This window comes from Scyliorhinus torazame, chromosome 8 (genome assembly GCF_047496885.1).
Source record: "Scyliorhinus torazame isolate Kashiwa2021f chromosome 8, sScyTor2.1, whole genome shotgun sequence".
Lineage (NCBI taxonomy): Eukaryota > Metazoa > Chordata > Chondrichthyes > Carcharhiniformes > Scyliorhinidae > Scyliorhinus > Scyliorhinus torazame.
In genome coordinates, this window is record NC_092714.1 from 32511579 (window position 1) to 32532928 (window position 21350).

The following is a 21350-nucleotide window of genomic DNA, read 5'->3' on the forward strand; positions in this document are numbered from 1 at the left end:
AAATGCAGGAAAAAGATAAAGGGAAAGAAATAGAAATGAAGGAAAAAGAAATAGAAGTGAAAAAGATTGTATAGAGATGTAGGAAAAGCAAAAAGAAAAGGGAAAGAGAGGGGAAAAAAGCAACCTCTTCAACAGGAATTGGAAATGGAGAAGTTCGCAATGGTAGAAAGGGAAAAGGAGAAAGAGAGAGCATTTCAGCTTAAAATGTGGGAAGTTAAATTATTTGGAGCAGATTGAGGAAGGAAGTAGTTCTGAACAGGAACCTAACGGGGAAATAATAATAATAATCACAAGTAGGCTTCAATGAAGTTACTGTGAAAAGCCCCTAGTTGCCTCATTCCGGCGCCTGTTTAGGAAGGCCGGTACGGGAATTGAACCCGCGCTGCTGGCATTATTCTGCATTACAAGCCAGCTGTTTAGCCCACTGTGCTAAACCAGCCCCTACAGAACAAAAAAAGTACAGCATAGGAACAGGCCCTTCGGCCCTCCAAGCCTGCGCCGACCATGCTGCCCAGCTAAACTAAAATCTTCTACACTTCGGGGGTCTATATCCCTCTATTCCCATCCTATTTATGTATTTGTCAAGATGCTCCTTAAACGTCACTATCGTCCCTGCTTCCACCACCTCCTCCAGCGGCGAGTTCCAGGCACCCACTACTCTCTGTGTAAAAACCTTGCCTCGTACATCTCCTCTAAACCTTGCCCCTTGCACCTTAAACCTGTGCCCCCTAGTAATTGACCCCTCTACCTGGGAAAAAGTCTCTGACTATCCACTCTGTCTCTGCCCCTCATAACTTTGTAGACCTCTATCAGGTCGCCCCTCAACCTTCGTCGTTCCAGTGAGGACAAACTGAGTTTATTCAACCTCTCATCATAGCTAATGCCCTCCATGTTTAAATTAACATCAGCTCTTCCAAGATTTGAGGAAAAGGATGTGGAAGAATTCTTTATTTCTTTTGAAAAGGTAGCTAAGCAGATGAAATGGCCAAAGAAATATGGACATTACTTTTACAAAGTAGATTGAAAGGTGTATGCATCATTGTCAGAAGAGCTATCTGTAGATTATGATGTAGCAAAGAAAAATATTCCTAGTGCATGTGATTGATTCCTGAGGCAGAAATTTCAAAATGCAAGAAAACAGCCTGCACAAACTCATATTGAATTTGAGAGGGTGAGGCAAAATAATTTTGGCCGTTAGATAGGGGTGTCAAAGATACTTTTCACTGTCTACCAATATGTGTGACAATAATAAATCAAATCAAAAAGATAGAGAAAACATATGAAGCCCTTAGAGAGGAGATTTCACATTGAAGAATTTAAGGATTCACTTCTGTTGGTTATTAGGGTGCATGTTGAGGACCAATAGGTTAAAACTGCTAGGCAGGCAGCAGAGTCAGCTGATGATTATAAACAGGTCCATAGAATCAATTCTTTTTTTGCCATCCTTCTAAACCTGAGAGGAATATAATGTGGGAAGGAGAAAATAAAATAAATAGTTGAAAAAGAGATGGAACAGTTGGAAATGGTCAGGAAATCTCACCTCAGATCAAAAAAGGAAGGTGCTCAGGGAGTGTGATGAATGTAGGAATTTCAGATATATTGTTTATATGTATTTGGTGAAGTAAGGGTTAAAACCCTGGGTTAATGTGTGTATGACTGCTACAGTGTTATTAAAAATCCTGGTCTGCAAGACAGCGAGGAATTTGGGGAGTTAGAGGTGCAATTAAAGCATTGTAAAAGCTTGGGTAATTGAGGTTTTTTTGGATAAGAGAGTTTCCCGTGGAGTAGTTAATTGGAGACATTTTGTGTTCAGTTACTAATATAATGTAGTTAATGGGAGAAGTCAGGAGTTGAAGCAATGAGGTGTTTCAGTTTAGGTTTTAGATTGGGATGCACTTAATAGCATGCAGATGGCGGAAAGCATCATAGACAGGAGTTAGAGAGACGTGGTCACACTCAAGGTGCAGGTAGACAGATGGGTGACCGCTAGAAAGTGCAGGCAGTCAGTGCAGGAATCCCCCGTGGCTGTCCCCCTCTCTAATATCATAATTATTCGATACAGTTGGGGAGATGGCCTATCGGGGGAAAACAACAGCAGCGGCCAGAGCAGTGGCGCTACGGCTGGCTCTGTTGTTCAGCAGGGAGGGTCAAAGTGTCATAGGGGACTCCATTGTCAGGGGCACAAATAGGCACTTCTGTGGTCATGAAAAAGACTCCAGGATTGTGTATTGCCTCCCTGATGCCAGGGTCCAGGATATTACTGAATGGATGCAGGGCATCCTGAAGGGGGAGGGTGATAAGGCAGAGGTCATAGAATATAGAGTGAAGAAGGAGGCCATTCGGCCCATCGATCCTGCACCGACCCACTTAAGCCCTCACTTCCACCCTATCCCCGTAACCCAATAACCCCTCCTAACCTTTTTGGTCACTAAGGGCAATTTATCATGTCCAATCCACCTAACCTGCACGTCTTTGGACTGTGGGAGGAAACCGGGGCACCCGGAGGAAACCCACACAGACACAGGGAGAATGTGCAGACTCCGCACAGACAATGACCCAGCGGTGAATCGAACCTGGGACCCTGGCGCTGTGAAGCCACAGTGCTATTCACGTGTGCTACCGTGCTGCCCCCTAAAATGGTGCATGTTGGTACCAATGACACAGGTAGAAAGAGGGATGAGGTCTTGCATCAAGAATTCAGGGAATTAGGCAATAGACTAAAGAGCAGGACCTCTCAGGTTGTAATCTCTGGATTACTCCCAGTGCCACATGCTAGTGAGTACAGGAACAGGAGAATAGCATAGAAGAATGCGTGGCTTAAGAGTTGGTGCAGGAGGGAGGATTTTAACTTCCAGGGCCATTGGGACCATTTTTGGGGCGGGTGGGACCTGTACAAGCGGGAGGGTCTACATCTAAACCAGAGCGAGACTAACATCTTTGCTGGCGGGTTTGCTAGTGCTGTTGGGAAGAGTTTAAACTAGTTTGGCAGGGAGAGGGGATGCAGACTGATAGCAGAGTAGAGTAGAGTGGGGTAAAGTTCTTAAAATATATACAGGAGAACGTTTTAGCTCAATACATGGAGGATCTAACAAGGGATGGTGCAGTGCTGGACCTAATTCTGGGGAATGAAGCTGGACAGGGGATTGATATGTTCCCTCTAGGGTAATAGGAAGATGTAACAAACCCAGAGAACCATGGATGACCAGAGATATTTAGGATACGATGAGAAGGAAAAGAGAGTATTTTAACAACTATAATGATGTGGAGATGCTGGCATTGGACTGGGGTGGACATAGTAAGAAGTCTTACAATATCAGGTTGAAGCCCAACAGGTTTATTTGGGGTCACGAGCTTTCGGAGCTCAGCTCCTTCAAAAGGTGAGTGAACAAGTATAAGGGGAGGAAGTCTGCAGAGGCATTCCTGGAGTCAGAAAGTGAGGATGGCGCTTAAGAAATCAATTGGGAGAACAAAGAGGGGACATTAGAAAGTTCTGGCTGGTAAAAGGGAAAATCCCAATATATTGGATCAGTATATCAATGGGAAGAGGATAACCAGGGAACGGGTAGGGCTCATTAAGGGCGAAGGGGGAAATCTGTGGGTGGAGCCAGAGGACATTGGTAGGGTGTTGAATGAATATTTCACATCTGTCTTCACCCAAGATGAGGTAGTTATGGAACTCGGGGAGAGATTGCGAGGTTCTTGAGCAAATTGTCACAGAGAGTGACAAAGTATTGGAGGTATTGGCAGGTTTAAAAGTAGACAAATCTCCAGGTCCAGATGAATTCTGGCCCACCCTGCTGTGGGAGGTGGGGGAGGAGATTGCCGGGGCTCCAACACAAATTTTTTATTCCTCCCTGACCACGGGGGAAGTGCCAGAGGGCGGGAGAACAGCTAATGTGGTCCCTCTATTTAAGAACGATTGTAGAGATAAGCCAGGGACTACACACCAGTGGGTTTCACATCAGTGGTTGGGAAACTACTGGAGATAATTTTGAAGGAGAGAATCTGTCTCCACTTTGAGAGGCAAGGTTTGATCAGGGATAGTCAGCATGGTTTTGTCAGAGGAAGGTCATGCCTAACAAATTTGATTGAATGTTTTGAGCATGAACCAAGTGTATAGATGAGGGTAGTGTAGTTGATGTAGTTTACATGGATTTCAGCAAATCCTTTAACAAGGTCCCACATGGAAGACTTATTAAGAAGACAAATGCACATGGGATACAGGGCGATTTAAAAGGTGGATTCATGATTGGATTAGTGGTCGGAGACAGAGGGTGATGATAGACAGCTGCTTTAGTGTCTGGAAGCCAGTGTCCTGTGGCGTACTACAGGAACCGTGCTGGGCCCCCTATTGTTTGTCATTTATATAACATAGAACATAGAACAGTACAGCACAGTACAGGCACGATGTTGTGCTGACCATTTATCCTAATCTAAGATCAACCTAACCTACACCCCTTCAATTTACTGCTGTCCATGTGCCTGTCTAAGGGTCACTTAAATGTCCTTAATGACTCTGACTCCACCACCTCTGCTGGCAGTGCATTCCACACACCCACCACTCTCTGTGTAATGAACCTACCTCTGACATCTTCCCTATACCTTCCTCCAATCACCTTAAAATTACGTCCCTTCGTGACAGCCATTTCCACCCTGGGAAAAAGTCTCTGGCTATCCACTCTATCCATGCCTCTCATCACCTTGTACACCTCTATCAAGTCACCTCTCTGCCTTGTTTGCTCCAGTGAGAAAAGCCTTAGCTCCCTCAACCTTTCTTCATAAGACATGCCCTTCAGTCCAGGCAGCATCCTGGTAAATCTCCTCTGTACCTTCTCCAAAGCATCCACATCCTTCCTATAATGAGGCGACCAGAACTGGACACAATATTCCAAGTGTGGTCTAACCAGGGTTTTATAAAGCTGCAGCAAAACCTCACGGCTCTTAAACTCAATCCCCCTGTTAATGAAAGCCAACACACCATACGCCTTCTTAACAACTTTATCAACCTGGGTGGCAACTTTGAGGGATCTATGTACGTGGACCCCAAGATCCCTCTGTTCCTCGACACTTCCAAGAATCCTGCCTTTAACCCTGTATTCAGCATTCATATTCGACCTCCCAAAATGAATCACTTCACATTTATCAAGGTTGAACTCCATCTGCCACTTCTCAGCCCAGCTCTGCATCCTGTCAATGCCCTGTTGTAACCTGCAACAGGACATAAGTAACATAGATGGCTATGTGGGGGGGGAGGGTTATGTTCAGTAAGTTTGCGGATGACACAAAGATTTGCCAGGTGGTTAACAGTGAGGTTGAGTGTATTGGGTTACAGGAAGATATAGACAGGATGGTTAAATGGGCGGATAAATGGCAGATGGAATTTAACCCTGAAATGTGTGAGGTGATGCACTTAGTAAGCAGTAATTTAATAAGGAAGTATACTATGAAAGGCCTGGCACCGGGAAGGTCTTAAGACCTTGGCGTGTTAGTCCCTAGATCTCTGAAGGCAGAAGGGCAGGTTAATAGGGTGGTAAAAACGGCATATGGGACACTCGCTTTTATTAATCGGGGCATAGATTACAAAAGCAGGGAGGTCATGTTGGAGCTCTTTAGAACTTTTATGAGGCCATAGCTGGAGTACTGTGTGCAATTCTGGCCGTCACATTATAGGAAGGATGTAAATACACAGCAGGGGGTGCAGAGAAGATTCACCAGAATGTTGCCTGGGATGGAATATTTAATTTAGAAAGAGAGGTTGGAAATGCTTGGGTTATTTTCCCTGGAGCAGAGAAGACTGAGGGGTGACCTGATTGAGGTGTTCAAGATTATGAGGGGTATGGACAGGGTAGGTAGGGAGCAGATGTTCCCCTTAGCTGAAGGGTCAGTGATGATGTGTTAGGCCTGTCGGTTAGGTGTGGACTGCACTTGATGCAGCGATGCGAGAAACAGACCTCTAACACTGTAGAAGATCCAACATGGTTTTATTGAACGATAGAACTAACATACATGTTTAACTGTGGGTCGACACTATACTGAACTGACTGGAGACCTTGTAGTAGCCTGACCAGACGTACTAGCTATCGCATGGTGTTTGCACTGTGCTAGCTCGTGGACTCTGACTGTCTCAGTGGCTGGGTCCCGAGAGAGCGGGAAACCTAGTGCCTTCTGGCTTTATAGTGGTGGTGTCCTGTCTGGTGATTGGCTGCACTGTGCTGTGTGCTTACTGGTCATCCTGTGTGTCAATCACTGCCTGTCTGCACTTCATTATATACATGCATGGATATTATGACAAGTGACAAGGGGACACAAGTTCAAAGTGAGGAGTGGGAGGTTTAGGGGGGATTTGAGGAAAACCTTTTTTACCCAGAGAGTGGTGACGGTCTGGAATGCACTGCCTGGGAGGGTGGTAGAGGCGGGATGTCTCACATGTCTCTCCTCATATGACAGTCCCGCCATCCCAGGAATCAGCCTGGTAAACCTTCACTGCCCCCCTCAACAGCAAGAACATCCTTTCTCAGATAAGGACACCAATACTGCAGACACGACTCCAGGTGTGGCCTCACCAATGCCCTATACAATTGCAGTAAATGCCCCAGGATTTCATCCTAGATAATGATCTTGCTTGTGGAGACAATAATGTGATGATAGCTGTATTGCAACAGGCAGTTCACCTCGCTGATCTTAACAAACCATTGGAAACTGCAGTTTAAAAAAATGAGGCACTTATTGCAGATAACAAGCAATTGAAGGAAAACCTAATTGACACAGAAAAGCAACTTTCACATCTGAAGGAGGAGTTTGCGAATGAAAAAAAGAGAACCAATGAGAACAGTTGAGGATCAGTCAGGGAAAGTGGAACATTTGACTGAGGATTTGAACCGTCTAAAGGGTAAACTTGAAAAAGCAAACTTGGCAAAAGTTGATCTTCAGTTAAAACCTTGTTGGACTTCAAGCATCAGAAGTATTTATGAAGTACCGTGGAAAATGCTTTAAACAAGAAAAAGAGGTTCTGGTAAACCCAAATTAAAAAGCACAACTAACAAACTGTTAGAACCTCGTTGTGAGAAGAGTAATGTGATTTTTGAACTTCAAAGCAAAATGGAGAAAAGGAAGAAGATGGATGGGATGGAATGTCACCAGTTGAAAGTTGCTCCTGTAAATAAAAGCTCATTGTTGAATAGTGATCGATCGAGTTGAGCAAAGAACTGATCAAAGTCAGTAATGGACAATAAGAAAACAGCCAAAGTACTTGCAAAACTGGAAATTGTGAATTGTGGGGCTGGGAGAAGTAACAAGATCACAAAAAATTCAAAGAACAAACAAAGCAAAGAGTACAATACTGTTTTAAGTAAACATAGGAAGCATCTTAACAACATTCTTGAAATAACTGAAAGAGATTTTGACAAGAGAAGACGTGAAATGTTAATGCATAAAAATGGCATTTTGATTGTGTTAAATCAAAATGCGAATTTACCACTTGTGAAATTGGAAAGTGAGCTTGCGAATGAAATTATGGTTACAAGTGACGAAAACAATAATTGCCCTGTTGACTTAAATAAAAGATTATTTTCTGAGTTGAAAACAGGATATCAGAAGAATAAGAAACACAAGACTTGAGTTATGATAACGTTACCATGTATAGATTCTGATAATGCTGTTAAAGTTATTGTCGGGATTCTCCATTGGCTGACGCCGGAATCGTGAAGGACGATTGGGTGGAGCATCCGCTTTGGTGCCAAAATCGAGGCGGGCGTCGGTTTCACGCCAAATCGCAATTCTCCGGTGCCTTTACAGTGGCGTCAATGCGTTCCACATAGCACGTACAGTAAATGGCATTGGCATATCATTCGCGGGCCTCACCCGGCATTCTCCGGGACATCCGCGATTCTCCACCTCTACTAGGGGCGAATTCCCGACAGCGAGATTCTGTAGCCATCTGGGATGGCCACTTACAAAGGATCCTGGGAAATATGGCCACCTGCAAAGGACCATGGGAAATATGGTCAACCCAGGCCTCAGACGCTCAGAGCTTATGTATATTGGCAGATAACTAGACACTATCGAAACCCCCAGCTACTTTGTTTTCTAATGGCCCATTTCCCCAGAACAAAAGATCTGTACTCAGGTAACAGATACAGAAACAGACTCATCGGTGCCACTCCCTTTGCTCAGGGAGCCCAAAAAGCCAAGGTCAATGACCGCTCAGGACACGCCCCGCCATCAAGGCACCCGCCCCTTTATTGGCCAAAATCAAAAGCAGTAATCGAAGCCTGCCGAATTATTGGGTCCAAAGCTAAGGGCCGCCCAAAAGAGCACAAAACCCCAGAAGGATAAAGAGAGACACTGCCATGTGTTCAGTCCCTCTTGGCCCCGGCGCTCGGTCTCTCTTGGCCCCGACCTACGCCTAAAACCAAGTGTAGCATCACGACCAGAAGACAAGATTAAGACCAACGATCACTACCAGACGGATGAGCCCAGCAGAAACAAAGTCACTTCTCCAGACGCAGCCACGCAAGATCCGAACAAAGGCCTTGTTCCCCTGCATAAAGCCGGGTGCCTGAAATTAAGTACAGGTTGTTGTAGTGCTGGGTGTAATTTAGCTTGTAGTGTTTTATGTTGCATGTCGAAGTAATCCTTGTGTGTAAATAACCTATCATTGAACTTGAACTAACTAACTGGTTGTTTGGTCTTTGATTGATATCAGGTGAAACCTTGTGGTGGTATCATTTGATACCTGGCGACTCTGAAAAGCAATATAATTAATAACCGTCATATCAGTATCCAGTTAAAAAGAGCAACATTATTGGCGTCTCAGGTGCGAATTGGCAACAGTTCACTTGTGCTTTTAACAATCATGAAACAGATGCCGTGGCTGCAGAGGGGAAGAGAGGGGGTATGGAAAGTGTCCAACATCGCCATAGTGTGCTGACCATTGTGCCGCTGGCTGGTAGGCTTCTACCAGGGCCGTGGGAAGTAGTGAGCGTGGCCAGGAGGTGGGCAGTGGCGTCGGGGTGAATGGGCACGGAACACCATTGCCGTAGCCTGCAAGGCAGCCATGCAGCTGCGCACACCGCTGACTGCCCACTGTGAACTTAGTGCCACAGGTGGTAGGTGAGTTGCCCCCAGGCCACCCCGCTAGGCGCCCTCTGGTCCCCTGCTGACCCATCAATGGGATGGGTGCGCTCCAGCGCAACCAGTGCCATCTTGTTGAACGGGATGAGTGTGTCGGGAGTGAAGTGTGTATATGCGGCCACAGCTTGTCAGCCTCCTGAGTGTCAATCACGAATCCGGCAAACCAGAGACTGTTTTTCATTGGAATCGCTCGTGTTCCACGTGGTGCCAGTGTAGCCCCTCAACAGTCACTGCATCGATCCAGGTACGGTGCCAGTTTTCCTGCCGTGGAAGGCCACGAATCCTGCCCCAGCATCAACAATGGAATCAGGAATGGAAAATTCTGTCAATTGTCTTTGTTTTGGGTAAATCATTGCAATTATATATTATGACATGTGTAATTGTGAACTAAGAAATCTGCACTTGTATGACGTAATCCATTATGTGATTAGATATTTGTCATGTTAAGTTTGTGTAACGTGGATCTAACGTCAGTGTAAAGAAATCTTCATTATTATGAAGATTTATTTCTGTCAAAGGTAGAGGTATTCGTAAAACAAAGCTAGTTTGGAGGGATTTATATTTGTATTGATGAACATTAGAAATAAGATATAGTTTTAAGTGGGTTTAAGTCAATGCTTCTGTGCCTGGAAGGGTAAAATCTATAGTTAGATTCATGCAGGACAAAGGTACTTGTATGTGTGGGGGTTTCAATTCCAACTATATTCTATTGTGCTTAGATAGGGCTACAGCATGAAGAATAAATAGGCCAGCAGAGGTATGTGGGTGTTGCTTAACAACTGGAGGCCTTTTAAGAGGAGAAAAGCTTTTAAGTTTTAGTTTTAGCTGGGTATATTGCACTTGGAGACAGGACACTAGAGACTGAACATCTTTCAACTCTGCCAGGAGAACTTGGACAGGACAAGGGAGTTACAAAGATGCAGCATTCCTAAAGGACAGGTTACAGTCCAGATAGGGAATTGGGACAGAAAGAATGTCTTATGCCGACTGAAGTTAAGAGAACAGAGACCAAGATATTGTTCAGAAGAAATCAAGAAAGATTAAACAAAGTGTTCTGCGATAAAGAGACACTTACAGTAACCAGATTTAAAGTGGGACAGCAGACTTCAGAAGTAAATCAAATACCTGATGCCATTTTACAAGAATCTGAGAATTGACAGGTAAAGCAATTGTGAACAGTTTGTACAGCAGTCAGGACAAAGGAATCCTGAAGGGGTTGTTGTAAAACCTGGTCTGGGTTAACTGTTAAAAATGGAACGGAAGCTGTGCTTAAAAGTGTTGTTTGGAAAACGTGGACTGGCTTCGGAATGCAAACCACTGAGCGAAAGCATTGCAATGAGAACATTTTAAAGCATGTTTTTGGAAACTCTCATGTGACAATCATCTGGTGGATTCGGTGGAGAAATCCACAGACACTAACTTGGATTCAGAGCGGAGTGCGTGTATTTTACTAAAGATATCTTGTGTGCTTAAAATGGACTTTGTGTGTTAATAAGACCATTGTAGCTTAAGATGTACTTGGTAATCCATGCTAATCTTCAAATCTGTGTGTATTTGTGAAGCAAAGGGGGGGGGGGGTAAATGGTGAGGTAAAGGAGTAATGGGCATGAGTCAACTAATTCCCAAAGTCCGAGTACGTTTAGCCGCGTGTTTCCTGGCGCTCGCAGGGTCAAGAAACACAAGGCTATTCAACGCGCCTTGCATTATACAAGGGGTCTCAATGGGGAAAGCTTGGTCAAGGCCGCACGTTGCCCCGTTTTGAACACTGGGCAGCTCACTCACCGGAACTGCTCAGTATAGCGAGGGACTGGAACCCCATTTTGCATTGCGTCCCCATCTCCGAGGCCCCCAAAGTGACCTCCCAACCCCCCATCTCTCCCCACCCATCAACAACCACACATCGTGCATGTGAACAAATGCCAGCTTGGCATCCTGTCAGTGCCCATGCCAACCAGCAGTGCCACCTGGGCAGTGCCAGGCTGGCACCCAGGTGGCACTGTCAGGGTGCAAGGCAGGCACTGCAAAGGTGCCAGACTTGCATGCCCAGGTGGCACCAACAGCACCAGGGCACCACCCTGCCCAAAGGGCATGCATCTGGGGGCCTCTGATCCCTTGGGAGACCACGACAAAATGGTCCCCGTTTGTGGATGCCAGTGCTGAATGGCGCTCACCTGAGGTCTCTGAGGTGAAGGGGATGAATCCCAAAGCTTCAGGTACCTCAGGAATCTTCACATTAGAGAGAGACTAACTGTCTCACTCTAATATGCAGATTTGCCAAAACGTGCTCCCACCCACAATGGTCAGGATTTACATCGTAACGTCTCGCGAGATCGTGTTGGATCGCATCGGGTGGCACAGTAGCACAGTGGTTAGTACTGTTGCTTCACAGCTCCAGGGTCCCTGGTTCAATTCCTGGCTTGGGTCACTCTGTGCGGAGTCTGCATGTTCTCCCTATTTCTGCGTGGGTCTCCTCCGGGTGCTCCGGTTTCTTCTCACAGTCCAAAGATGTTCAGGTTAGGTGCATTGACGGGCAGCACGGTGGCGCAGTGGGTTAGTCCTGCTGCCTCACATCGCCGAGGTCCCAGGTTCGATCCTGGCTCTGGGTCACTGTCCATGTGCAGTTTGCACATTCTCCGCGTGTTTGCATGGGTCTCGCCCCCACAACCCAAAGATGTGCAGGGTTGGTGGATTGGCCACGCTAAATTGTCCCTTAATTCGAAAAATGAGTTGTGTACTCTAAATTTAAAAAAAAAAGGTTAGGTGGATCGGCCATGCTGAATTTCCCTTCATGTCCAAAAAGGTTACGTTGAGTTACTGGGTTGCGAGGATATGGTGAAGTGTGGGCTTCCAAGGGCTGGTGCAGACTTGATGGGCCGAATGGCCTCCTTCTGCACTGTAAATTTTATAAGTGAGGCATTGCGAGCTGGGTATATCCCGGGAGCAGGGTCTCCCGGCTTTTAACAGCCACGCTGTGCCGTGGCACGCTGCTTTTTGGGCACAACATGCCCATTGGATCGCGCCCATTGAATCATAATCCAGTCGGTTCATGTTTAATAATTTTTTATTTATTTTCTTATTGATTAAACTAATTTGTGGTCCTGTGACTCTGTTTCTCTGTTTTATAAAGAAAAAGTAAAAGTTATGGTCTATTGAGCCAGGATTCCAATCTGGAATCTTCCCATCCAGATATAACATTAATAATAATAATAATCTTTATTAGTGTCACAAGTAGGTTTACATTAACACTGCAATGAAGTGACTGTGAAAAGCCCCTGGTCGCCACACTCCGGCGCCTGTTCGGGTACACAGAGGGAGAATTCAGAATGTCCAATTCACCTAACAGCATGGCTTTCGGGACTTGTGGGAGGAAACCGGAACACCCGATGGAAACCCACACAGACACTGGAAGAACGTGCAGACTCTGAACAGACAGTGACCCAAGCCAGGAATTGAACCCAGCTCCCTGGTGCTGTGAAGCAACAGTGCTAACCAGACTGTGCTGCCGTGCTTGATGACTGGAACAGACAGGTTGGGCCGAAGGACATCTCCACAAGAGCGGGTCTAAGCATCCGCACTTGATAATCAATGGCAATTCCATTGCTGAATCTCCCATCATTAACATCCTGGGCGTTACCATTAACCAAATACTGAGCTGGACTAGCCATATAAATTGCTGTGGCTAAAAGAGCAGGTCAGAGGCTGGGAATTCTGCAATGAGTGACTTTCCTCCTGACTCTCCGAGAGAATGGCGCTGGAATGTGGCGACTAGGGGAGTGACCTCCCCCGGTCAGTGACGTTGAACGTCGGGAACCTCATTCTAATAAATTAACATATGATTATCTGGCCCATATGCCGGAATCATTCCCCCCGCCTTAAAGAAATTCATCCATGGCGGCTTGTCTGCTGAAGTGCGACTGGTCTCCAGCGGTATGCACCTGTCAAGCAGTCCCCCAGGGAAGCTCAGGTGAGTGCAGCACTCTGGAGGCAGAGAGTCATGCCCAGGGACTGCCCTGGAACTGCCTTGGTAGTGCCTAGGGGGTGTCAGGGTTAACTGGTTTGGTCGCTGTGCGTTGGAGTGATCTTACAAAATGGCACCATGATCCACATGTTACTAAGTTGCTGGCGGGGGCAGGTGATTCAGAGGCCAGCAATACATCATGGGATCCAATCCTGGAAGTTTTTGTCCCCCCAAAATGCTACACTATATGTGGGAGAAAATCGCGACTGTCATCAATGGTTTCAAAACCATTTTTCTCACCACGCACGCCTTTGTCGATATTTGGGAAAATCTTTCCCAATGTATAGCTATTTGCCATTAACTTGCATTGATTATAGAAGGACTCAGTATTAAGAAGGAAATTGTGGTAAAGCTAGGCTTTCTAACTTCAGTATCACAGCTACTGAAGGTTGGAAAATAAAACTCATGTAGAGTCAAATATTTCCGTGCATCACGCTACCCTAATAGTTCATGAGTGGCAAAGTCTAACTGATATACAGTTGGTTAAATGAAACAGAGAAATATTTTTCCTTGCCTTTTCCTCCTATTTTCTCACTTTTTACTTCTGAAGAGTGGAACGTTTGCTGCCATCCATCTCCACGGTTGCCAACAGTTCAACTTCAGACAAGTCGTCTATTTTATCCAGTCAGTGACTGCCAACAGGCTGTTTGATTAGAGTTGTCGCACAGTCAGGCACAATCCCATATATGCACAAACTTACCTTGCAAAGTCTTACAAGGTCTTACAAAGCCAGGTACTACGGCTCACTGTAATCAGCTGATATGATACAGAGCAAGGAATCATATCTGTGACTCAAAACCACAAAAAGGGGTGCATTTCTCCACTGAACCAGTGGGATAGAAAATAGAGATAGTTACCAGAAAACATCACTCACTGTTGTAATACTCTTTTAAAAAGCTGAAGCATAAATTCATTTCAAGAAAGATTGTTGTTGATTTTGTAATTGCAAACTTTAACAGCCAAGACCCGAAGCTCTGGAATTCGCATTCCCACATTCTTTGTCTCTCTTTGGACCGTACCGCCTGAACTCTTCAGCGTCGGATTTGGGGGGTTATCCCCAAGATGTGCTGGGGAATCTCTCTTGGAACTTCACAGATTTGCACGCCAATTGCACAGAAGTGCAAAGTACTTCTAGGTAATTGCCCTGTTTGGGACCCATCTGTAAAATGCAATTTAAATCGCAAACTTTGAATGGTTCTGACCAATAGTTACCAAGAAATAGTTGGAAGAATGAAAACATCCTTGAACTTCTGAGTAATTATTGTGCAGATCCACATTGAACATCCAGGGGACTCCCTCACCCCTGACTACACCTGCCATGGGACACCCCAACCCCTCAACTCCCACCACTCTGACTACATCCCCCCCACCCCCATGCGATTCCCCCCAACCGCAAGTCTTTTTCCTCCTCTAAGCCACTCCTTAAAACCTACCTCTGCTCTTTCATAATATCTCCCTTTGTGACTCAGGGTTAAATTCTGTTTGCTCCTGTGAAGTGCCTCAGAACCATAAAGGCACCATATAAATGCAAGTTAATTGTTGTTGTAGTTGCTTGAAACTTTAAGTAAAGATAGTGTTATCACTTTGTCGTATTTCTTGAAATAATATTTGTCACCACTCCCGCCCGCCACTCCTGTTTCAGCACAAGAGTGTTGTGAACTTGTCTCAATTATCCCAAAAGGAAGACTCATAGAATCACAAATTAGAGAGCTCTTGGTGCCAGTACTTGTGTGCGCTTCTTTCAATGATTGTCTAGATTTTCTTACCTTGTAACCACCACAAGTCAAACCTGCATTTCTTTTGGCCAGAACACATTTCATACGTAGAAAGAAGGAGCGCTCAATTTCGTATTCTGAAAAGGAACAGAGAACAATGCTATTATACCAGAACGTTGATAACCTAATAAATCACACTATGTTATTGTACAATGACGCACGGGATTATTGTAACGCAGTAAGAAAAAACAAATCAAAGTGTTTTCTCATATAATATTTATTATTTGTTCTGGGGATGTGACTGATGGTCAGATGTATTGCCCATCCTTTGTTGTTTGAGAAGGGATGTTGGGTTTTTATCTTCAAATATGCAGCTGAAAAATGCCCTACCATATGCAATATACAGGACTGTCGCTTTGGGATTATTTTCCAGTCTTGGGTGTAAGACTGGGATATATTGTTCAATATTGTAAAGGACATTATGATTTATTGAGTTCTAGCTGTCCAGTAACTCTATAGATTTATATATTTTTAAATTAAAATATTGGAAAGAATCAATCAGAATGTAGCTGGGAAATTCAGGAATCCATGTTGGATGGTAAAGGGTAGGCGCACATTAGTGGCTAGGAGAGAGACTGATGCATGCGGACAATTTAAATTTTATTTAGAAGCCGTTACTGTGATCAATGGAAGAGAATACAAAGGGCAAAATTAAGTGGAGAAGATTTTCAAAGGTCTGACGAGATGCATCGTGGTAGAAGTTGTTGAAGGTACGTTTATGGGTAAGAATGAATCTTGTGAATAACATTGATATTTTTACATATTTTAATGCAATGATTTTATTTGCAGAAATTTAAGAAAAGGATGGTTGAGATGAAAATTATCACTGACATGATTTGGAAAGTATTTCATGAGGGATGCTCTCAAAGACTGTGAAGTAGATGTTTAAAAACAAAAAGTACTGTCATCATAAATTCCATTTTACAACAACGAAGTACAAAACAAACATGGAAATTGTTTCAATTTGGCAATGATAAAACTGATAGGTGTCCTGGGTGGGATTCTCCGATCCCGCGCCGGGTCGGAGAATCGCCGGGGGGGGGGGGGGGGGGCAAATCTCGCGACGCTAAACGCGGCCCCCCCCGGCGATTCTCCGCGCTCGACGGGCCGTGTGCCCGCCAGCTTCGTTCGCGTGTGGTCCTACCCAGCGGGACCTCGGCGTTCTAGCTGCGGGGGCCGTCCTGGTGGGGGGGAGGGGGATCCGACTCCAGGGAGGCCTCCACGGTGGTCAGGCCCGCGATTGGGGGCTACCAATCGGCGGGCGACCTAATTCCGGGGGGGGGGGTGGGGGTCTATGTTCCTCCGCGTCAGGCCCCTGTAGGGCTCCGCCATGTTGCCCGGGGGACGGCGCGAAGACGGCAACCCACGCACATGCGTGGAACCGCGCCGGCCGTGGCGCGCATGCGCGGACACGCATCACCCACGCTGTGACCCGTATCAGCAGCTGAGTGCCGTGCTGGCCCTCTGTGGGTTGTGGGATCGCTGCTCCTAGTGGCCAGATGACGCCGTTGTGAAACGTTGTGAAACGTTGTGAAGCGTTTATGACGCCGTCAACACTTAGCCCCATTATCGGAGAATCCCGCCCCACATATCCTCTAGTCAATCTGACAATGATCAAGAGAGGCAGAGAAATTACATTTCATAGCTTTCTGTTGTCCTCGGGTGTTTTCTAACTTTCTTTAAACTATTTCAGCTGCTGTACCAAGATCACTCTCTTTTTTAAAAAAAAATAATTTTTATGAAAGGTTTTCATAAAATATCAATAACAAAATGAGAAAGAAAAGAGAACCCAACAGGGTTAAGTACAAAACACAATCTAAAAAAGCAACCCCCCAAACCCCTCCCCCCTGTACCTAAATAATAAATTAACATTAACACCCCGACTTAAGACAACAGGCGTATACACCCCCTCAGACCCTCCAGTGTAAATAACATAAACAAAAATAAAGTAAACACCCCCCTCCACCCCTCGAGCTGCTGCTGCCATTGACCAATGTCTATCGTTCTGCCAGAAAGTCGAAGAACGGTTGCTACCGCCTAAAGAACCCTTGTACCAACCCTCTCAAGGCGAATTTCACCAAGATCACTCTCATGATACAATTCCCTACACTTTTGATAGTGTCGATCCTTGTGTTGAGATATAGGGTGGGATTCAACTAAACGGAAACAAAGTCCCACAGAGAGCGCGTTTAGCCACGTGTTTCCTGGAGCTCACAACGCCAAGAAACACATGGCTATAAAATGCCACCCGCGTTAGATAAATGGCCTAAGCCGGCACATGTGGCCGAGGCCACACATAGCCCTGTTTAGTGCACTGAGGAGCTCTGCTCACCGGAACTCCTCAGTGCAGCAATGGCGTCTTGATCTACGAGGTCACCAACGTGACCCCCAACCCCGCCAGGCCCCAATGCACCATGGGTAGGTCTACCCCCCAATGCCCCAATGGGAGGGGAGGGGTGGGGAGGGAGTGTCCCCCCCTCTCCCCCTCCTCCCACCACTACCATTCGCACCCTCCAAACACCCGGGAAGGGCACAACCGGCCCGATCGCCAGCACACATAAAATGCCAGCTTGGCACATTGGCAATGCCAACCGAGCACCCTTGTGGTGCCCCTACCAGTTGGCTGTGCCACCTGGGCTGACTGGCAGTGCCAGGCTGGCACCCAGGTGGCACTGTCAGGGTGCAAGGCTGGCAGTACCAGAGTGCCACGCTGGCAATGCCAGGGTACCATGCTGCCCAAAGGGCATGCACCTGGGGGTCTCCGATCCCCTCGGGACCCCCACGAGTGCCGTTCCAGCGGGTCCCCATTTGTGGGGACCAGTGCTGAACGGCACTCGCCCGAGGTCTCCGAGGTGAACAAGATAGATCCCAACGCCATGGCTGGGATTCACACTGCAACGCCTCACGAGATCGCATTAGATCTTGCGAGGCTTTGCGAACTGGGTAGATCCCAGGAGCGGTGTCTCCCGCCTTCTATCGGCCACACTGCAGCGAGCTGCTTTTCGGGCACAGCATGGCCGATCGATCGCACCCTATGATAATGATTTTGGTAACAAACCTGAGAAATGAAAGGAAACCCTGTCAGTGCAAATGGTGTGTCTCCGGGTGCTCTTACTGCAGTCTTTGACACTGGTAAAGTATTAGATTTTAAGTTAAAATATCAAATTTATTTTGCAAATAAGTCAACATTCACAAAATATAGTTTTGGATTTGTAACAGGCATCCTTTCAACTCACTCCATGATACAGATAAAAGGGTTAACTTGAGTTTCGTGGGGCTGAGGAGTAACTTCGCTGAGGAGGTGAAAATTCCAGAAGTAATTCCTAGCGTAATGAGACTATTGTTTTCTGGTAGGGGAATCCAATACACTGTGGTTGACTCCTAAATGCCCTCTGAAATGGCCTAAGCCATTCACAGTTGTAGTCAACCGCGACAAAACATGAAAAAGGAATGAAGCTGGATGGACCACCAGGCATCAATCTAGGCACTGGAAACTACGACGGCAAACCCAGCCTTGTCGACTCTGCAAAGTCCTCCTTGCTAACATCTGGGGGCTTGTGCCAAAGTTGGGAGAGCTGTCTCGTAGACTAGTCAAGCGGCAGCCTGACATAGTCATACTCACAGAATCATACCTTACAGACAATGTCCCAGACACCACCATCACCATTCCCGGGTATGTCCTGTCTCACCGGCAGGACAGGCCTAGCAGAGGTGGCAGCACAGTGGTATACAGTTGGGAAGGAGTCGCGCTGGGCATCCTCAACGTCAACTCTGGACCACATGAAGTCTCATGGCTTCAGGTTAAACATGGGCAAGGAAACCTTCTGCTGAGGCCACCATAGCTGATGAATCAGTGCTCCTCCATGTTGAACTCCACTTGGTGGAAGCACTGAGGGTGGCAAGGGCACAGAATTGGGGGATTGGGGGACTTCAATGTCCATCACCAAGAGTGGCTCGGTTGTACCACAAAGACTGAGCTGGCCGGGTCCTAAAGGATACAGCTGCTCGACTGGGACTGCAGCAGGTGGTGAGGGAGCCAACAAGAGAGAAAACCATACTTGACTTTATCCTCACCAAGCTGCCTGTTGCAGATGCATTTGTCCATGACAGTATCGGTAGACCGCACAGTCCTTGTGGAGACAAAGTCCCGACTTCACATCAAGGATACCCTCCATCCTGCTGTGTGGCACTACCACCGTGCTAAATGGGATAGATTTTGAACAGTTCTAGCAACTCAAGACTGGGCATCCATGAGGTGCTGTAGGCCATCATCAGCAGCAGAACTGAACTCAACCACAATCTGCAATCTCGTGGCCCGGCATATCCCCACTCTACCATTACCAACAAGCCAGAGGATCAACCCTGGTTCAATGAGGAGTGCAGGAGAGCATTCCAGGAGCAATATCAGGCACACTGAAAAATGAGGTGTCAACCTGGTGAAGCTACAACATAGGAGCACTTGCGTGTCAAACAGCATAAGCAGCAAATAATAGACAGATTCCACAACAAACGTATCAGATCTAAGCTCTGTAGCCCTGCCACATCCAGCCGTGAATGGTGGTGGACAATTAAACAACTCAATGGAGGATGAAGCTCCAAAAATATCCCCATCCTCAATGATGGAGGAGCCCTGCACATCTGTGCAAATGATGAGGCTGAGGCATTTGCAACAATCTTCATCCAAAAGTGCCGAGTGGATGATCCATTTTGGTCTCTTCCGAAGGTCCCCAGCATCACAGATGCCCGTCTTCAGTCAATACAATACACTTCACGTGATATCAAGAACCGGCTGAAGGCACTGGATACATGGGCCCTGACAATATTCCGGCAATAGCACTGAAGACTTGTGTTCCAGCGTCTTCTACTTTTATTTCTAATATATTTGTAATTTTGCTGCCTGTTAAATCAGAATGCATTTTATCTCTTTTTCAAGAATTTCAAATTAATTGGTTGTTTCCAGAGATTTTCAAACAAATTAATTCAAACCAATTAGTCCATTCAAATCCCAGCAAAATGTTGCTCAGGTATAGGATTTTGAATAGCCTGCCAAATAAAGAACATTTACGCAACCAATTTTCAACCCTGATAATGCCCATTGTTATAACCCACAAGTTTCTTATGGGGAACTTCAAATCAATGTCTAGTTGTATGGGCAGCACGGTGGTGCAGTGGTTATCACTGCTGTTTCACGGCGCCGAGGTCACAGGTTCTATCCCGGTTTTGGGTCACTGTTCGTGTGGAGTTTGCACATTCTCCCCGTGTTTGCGTGGGTTTCGCCCCCACAACCCAAAGATGTGCAGGGTAGGTGGATTGGCCACATTAAATTGCCCCTTAATTGGAAAAAATTAATTGGGCACTGTAAAGTTATTTAAAAAAAAGTCTAGTTATATGATATAGAAAGGTGGCCAGTGAGACACTGGCAAGGCAGACCCAGTTGGAAACTACCGTGTGATGTATATATTAGTTTTTGTAAATAAACTAATTTTCATTGAACTACTCGGTGTGGACATCTTTGTGGCCATCTTAGTGGTTGCAGTGTGCATGTGGTAAGTGGGGCGCTTAGAAGCTGCTCCAGCTGCCAGGTTCTTCGAGCTAACTCCAGCCCCAGTAGTTAGGATTGCGCGAAGTATGCGCCAGCAGAGAGCTGTCCCATTAGCATGTCCTGAATTGCATCCCGAATTGCGCCCTCCACGGGAACACAAACCGCACGCAATTCAGCCCCAGTGTCAACATCTCCCAAATGGAGAATTTTGCCCATGTATTTGTTTTACAGTTTCATAATGTCAACTTTGATTGGTCATGTAATGTACTCAACTTTGGAAAAAGATCTTGTAAGCTTAGTGAAATTGTAAGTGGATTTATAATTTTAAAGCATAGATTGCATATTTACATCTTTTTGTCAAAAGCTGCTCATATAAGCAGAAATTTTTAAATTTGAGGAAAGAGGATATAAAGAGAAAATAAACAAGATAAAGCTCAGCTGTACGTGATCTGAGGCAAATAGGATCAAATATTTTACGAGGAAAGTAGATAAGTACACAAGGAGGAAAGGAATAGAAGGATGCTATTAAAGGCAGGTGAAACTGGGTGGGAGAACGCTTGGAACATGAATACCAGGAGAACTGAGAGGCCTGTTTCTATCATATAATTAGATATGATTTCATACAATATTTCTGACCCAAATAACTTGTTCCTTGATTAATTCATTAAAAAATGTTGTCCACCTATATTCTGCCTTACATAAATGTTGCCAAGTTGTATATGTACAATGACCTCTTTTCCCAGCACTCCTCTCTTGCATGAGTGCCAATTTGGAGGAGTAATATCAGTCCTGTTATTTTCTTGCGAACAGAGGATATCTGTTTTTACGTGAGCTGTGCCAATTGCTCTTAAAGTGTATCTGAGAATGGCTTCTTGCACAGTTT

At 45.8% G+C, this 21350-nt stretch overlaps 1 protein-coding gene across 1 annotated transcript in view; it reads right to left on the bottom strand.

The window, feature by feature from the left end:
- Positions 1-21350, bottom strand: part of LOC140427733 (single-minded homolog 2-like) — a 180295-nt gene that overhangs the window by 61049 nt on the left and 97896 nt on the right. The window contains exon 5 of the mRNA XM_072513334.1: positions 14917-15002. Coding sequence (XP_072369435.1) covers positions 14917-15002 — 86 coding nt within the window. The remainder of the gene's footprint in view (positions 1-14916; positions 15003-21350) is intronic.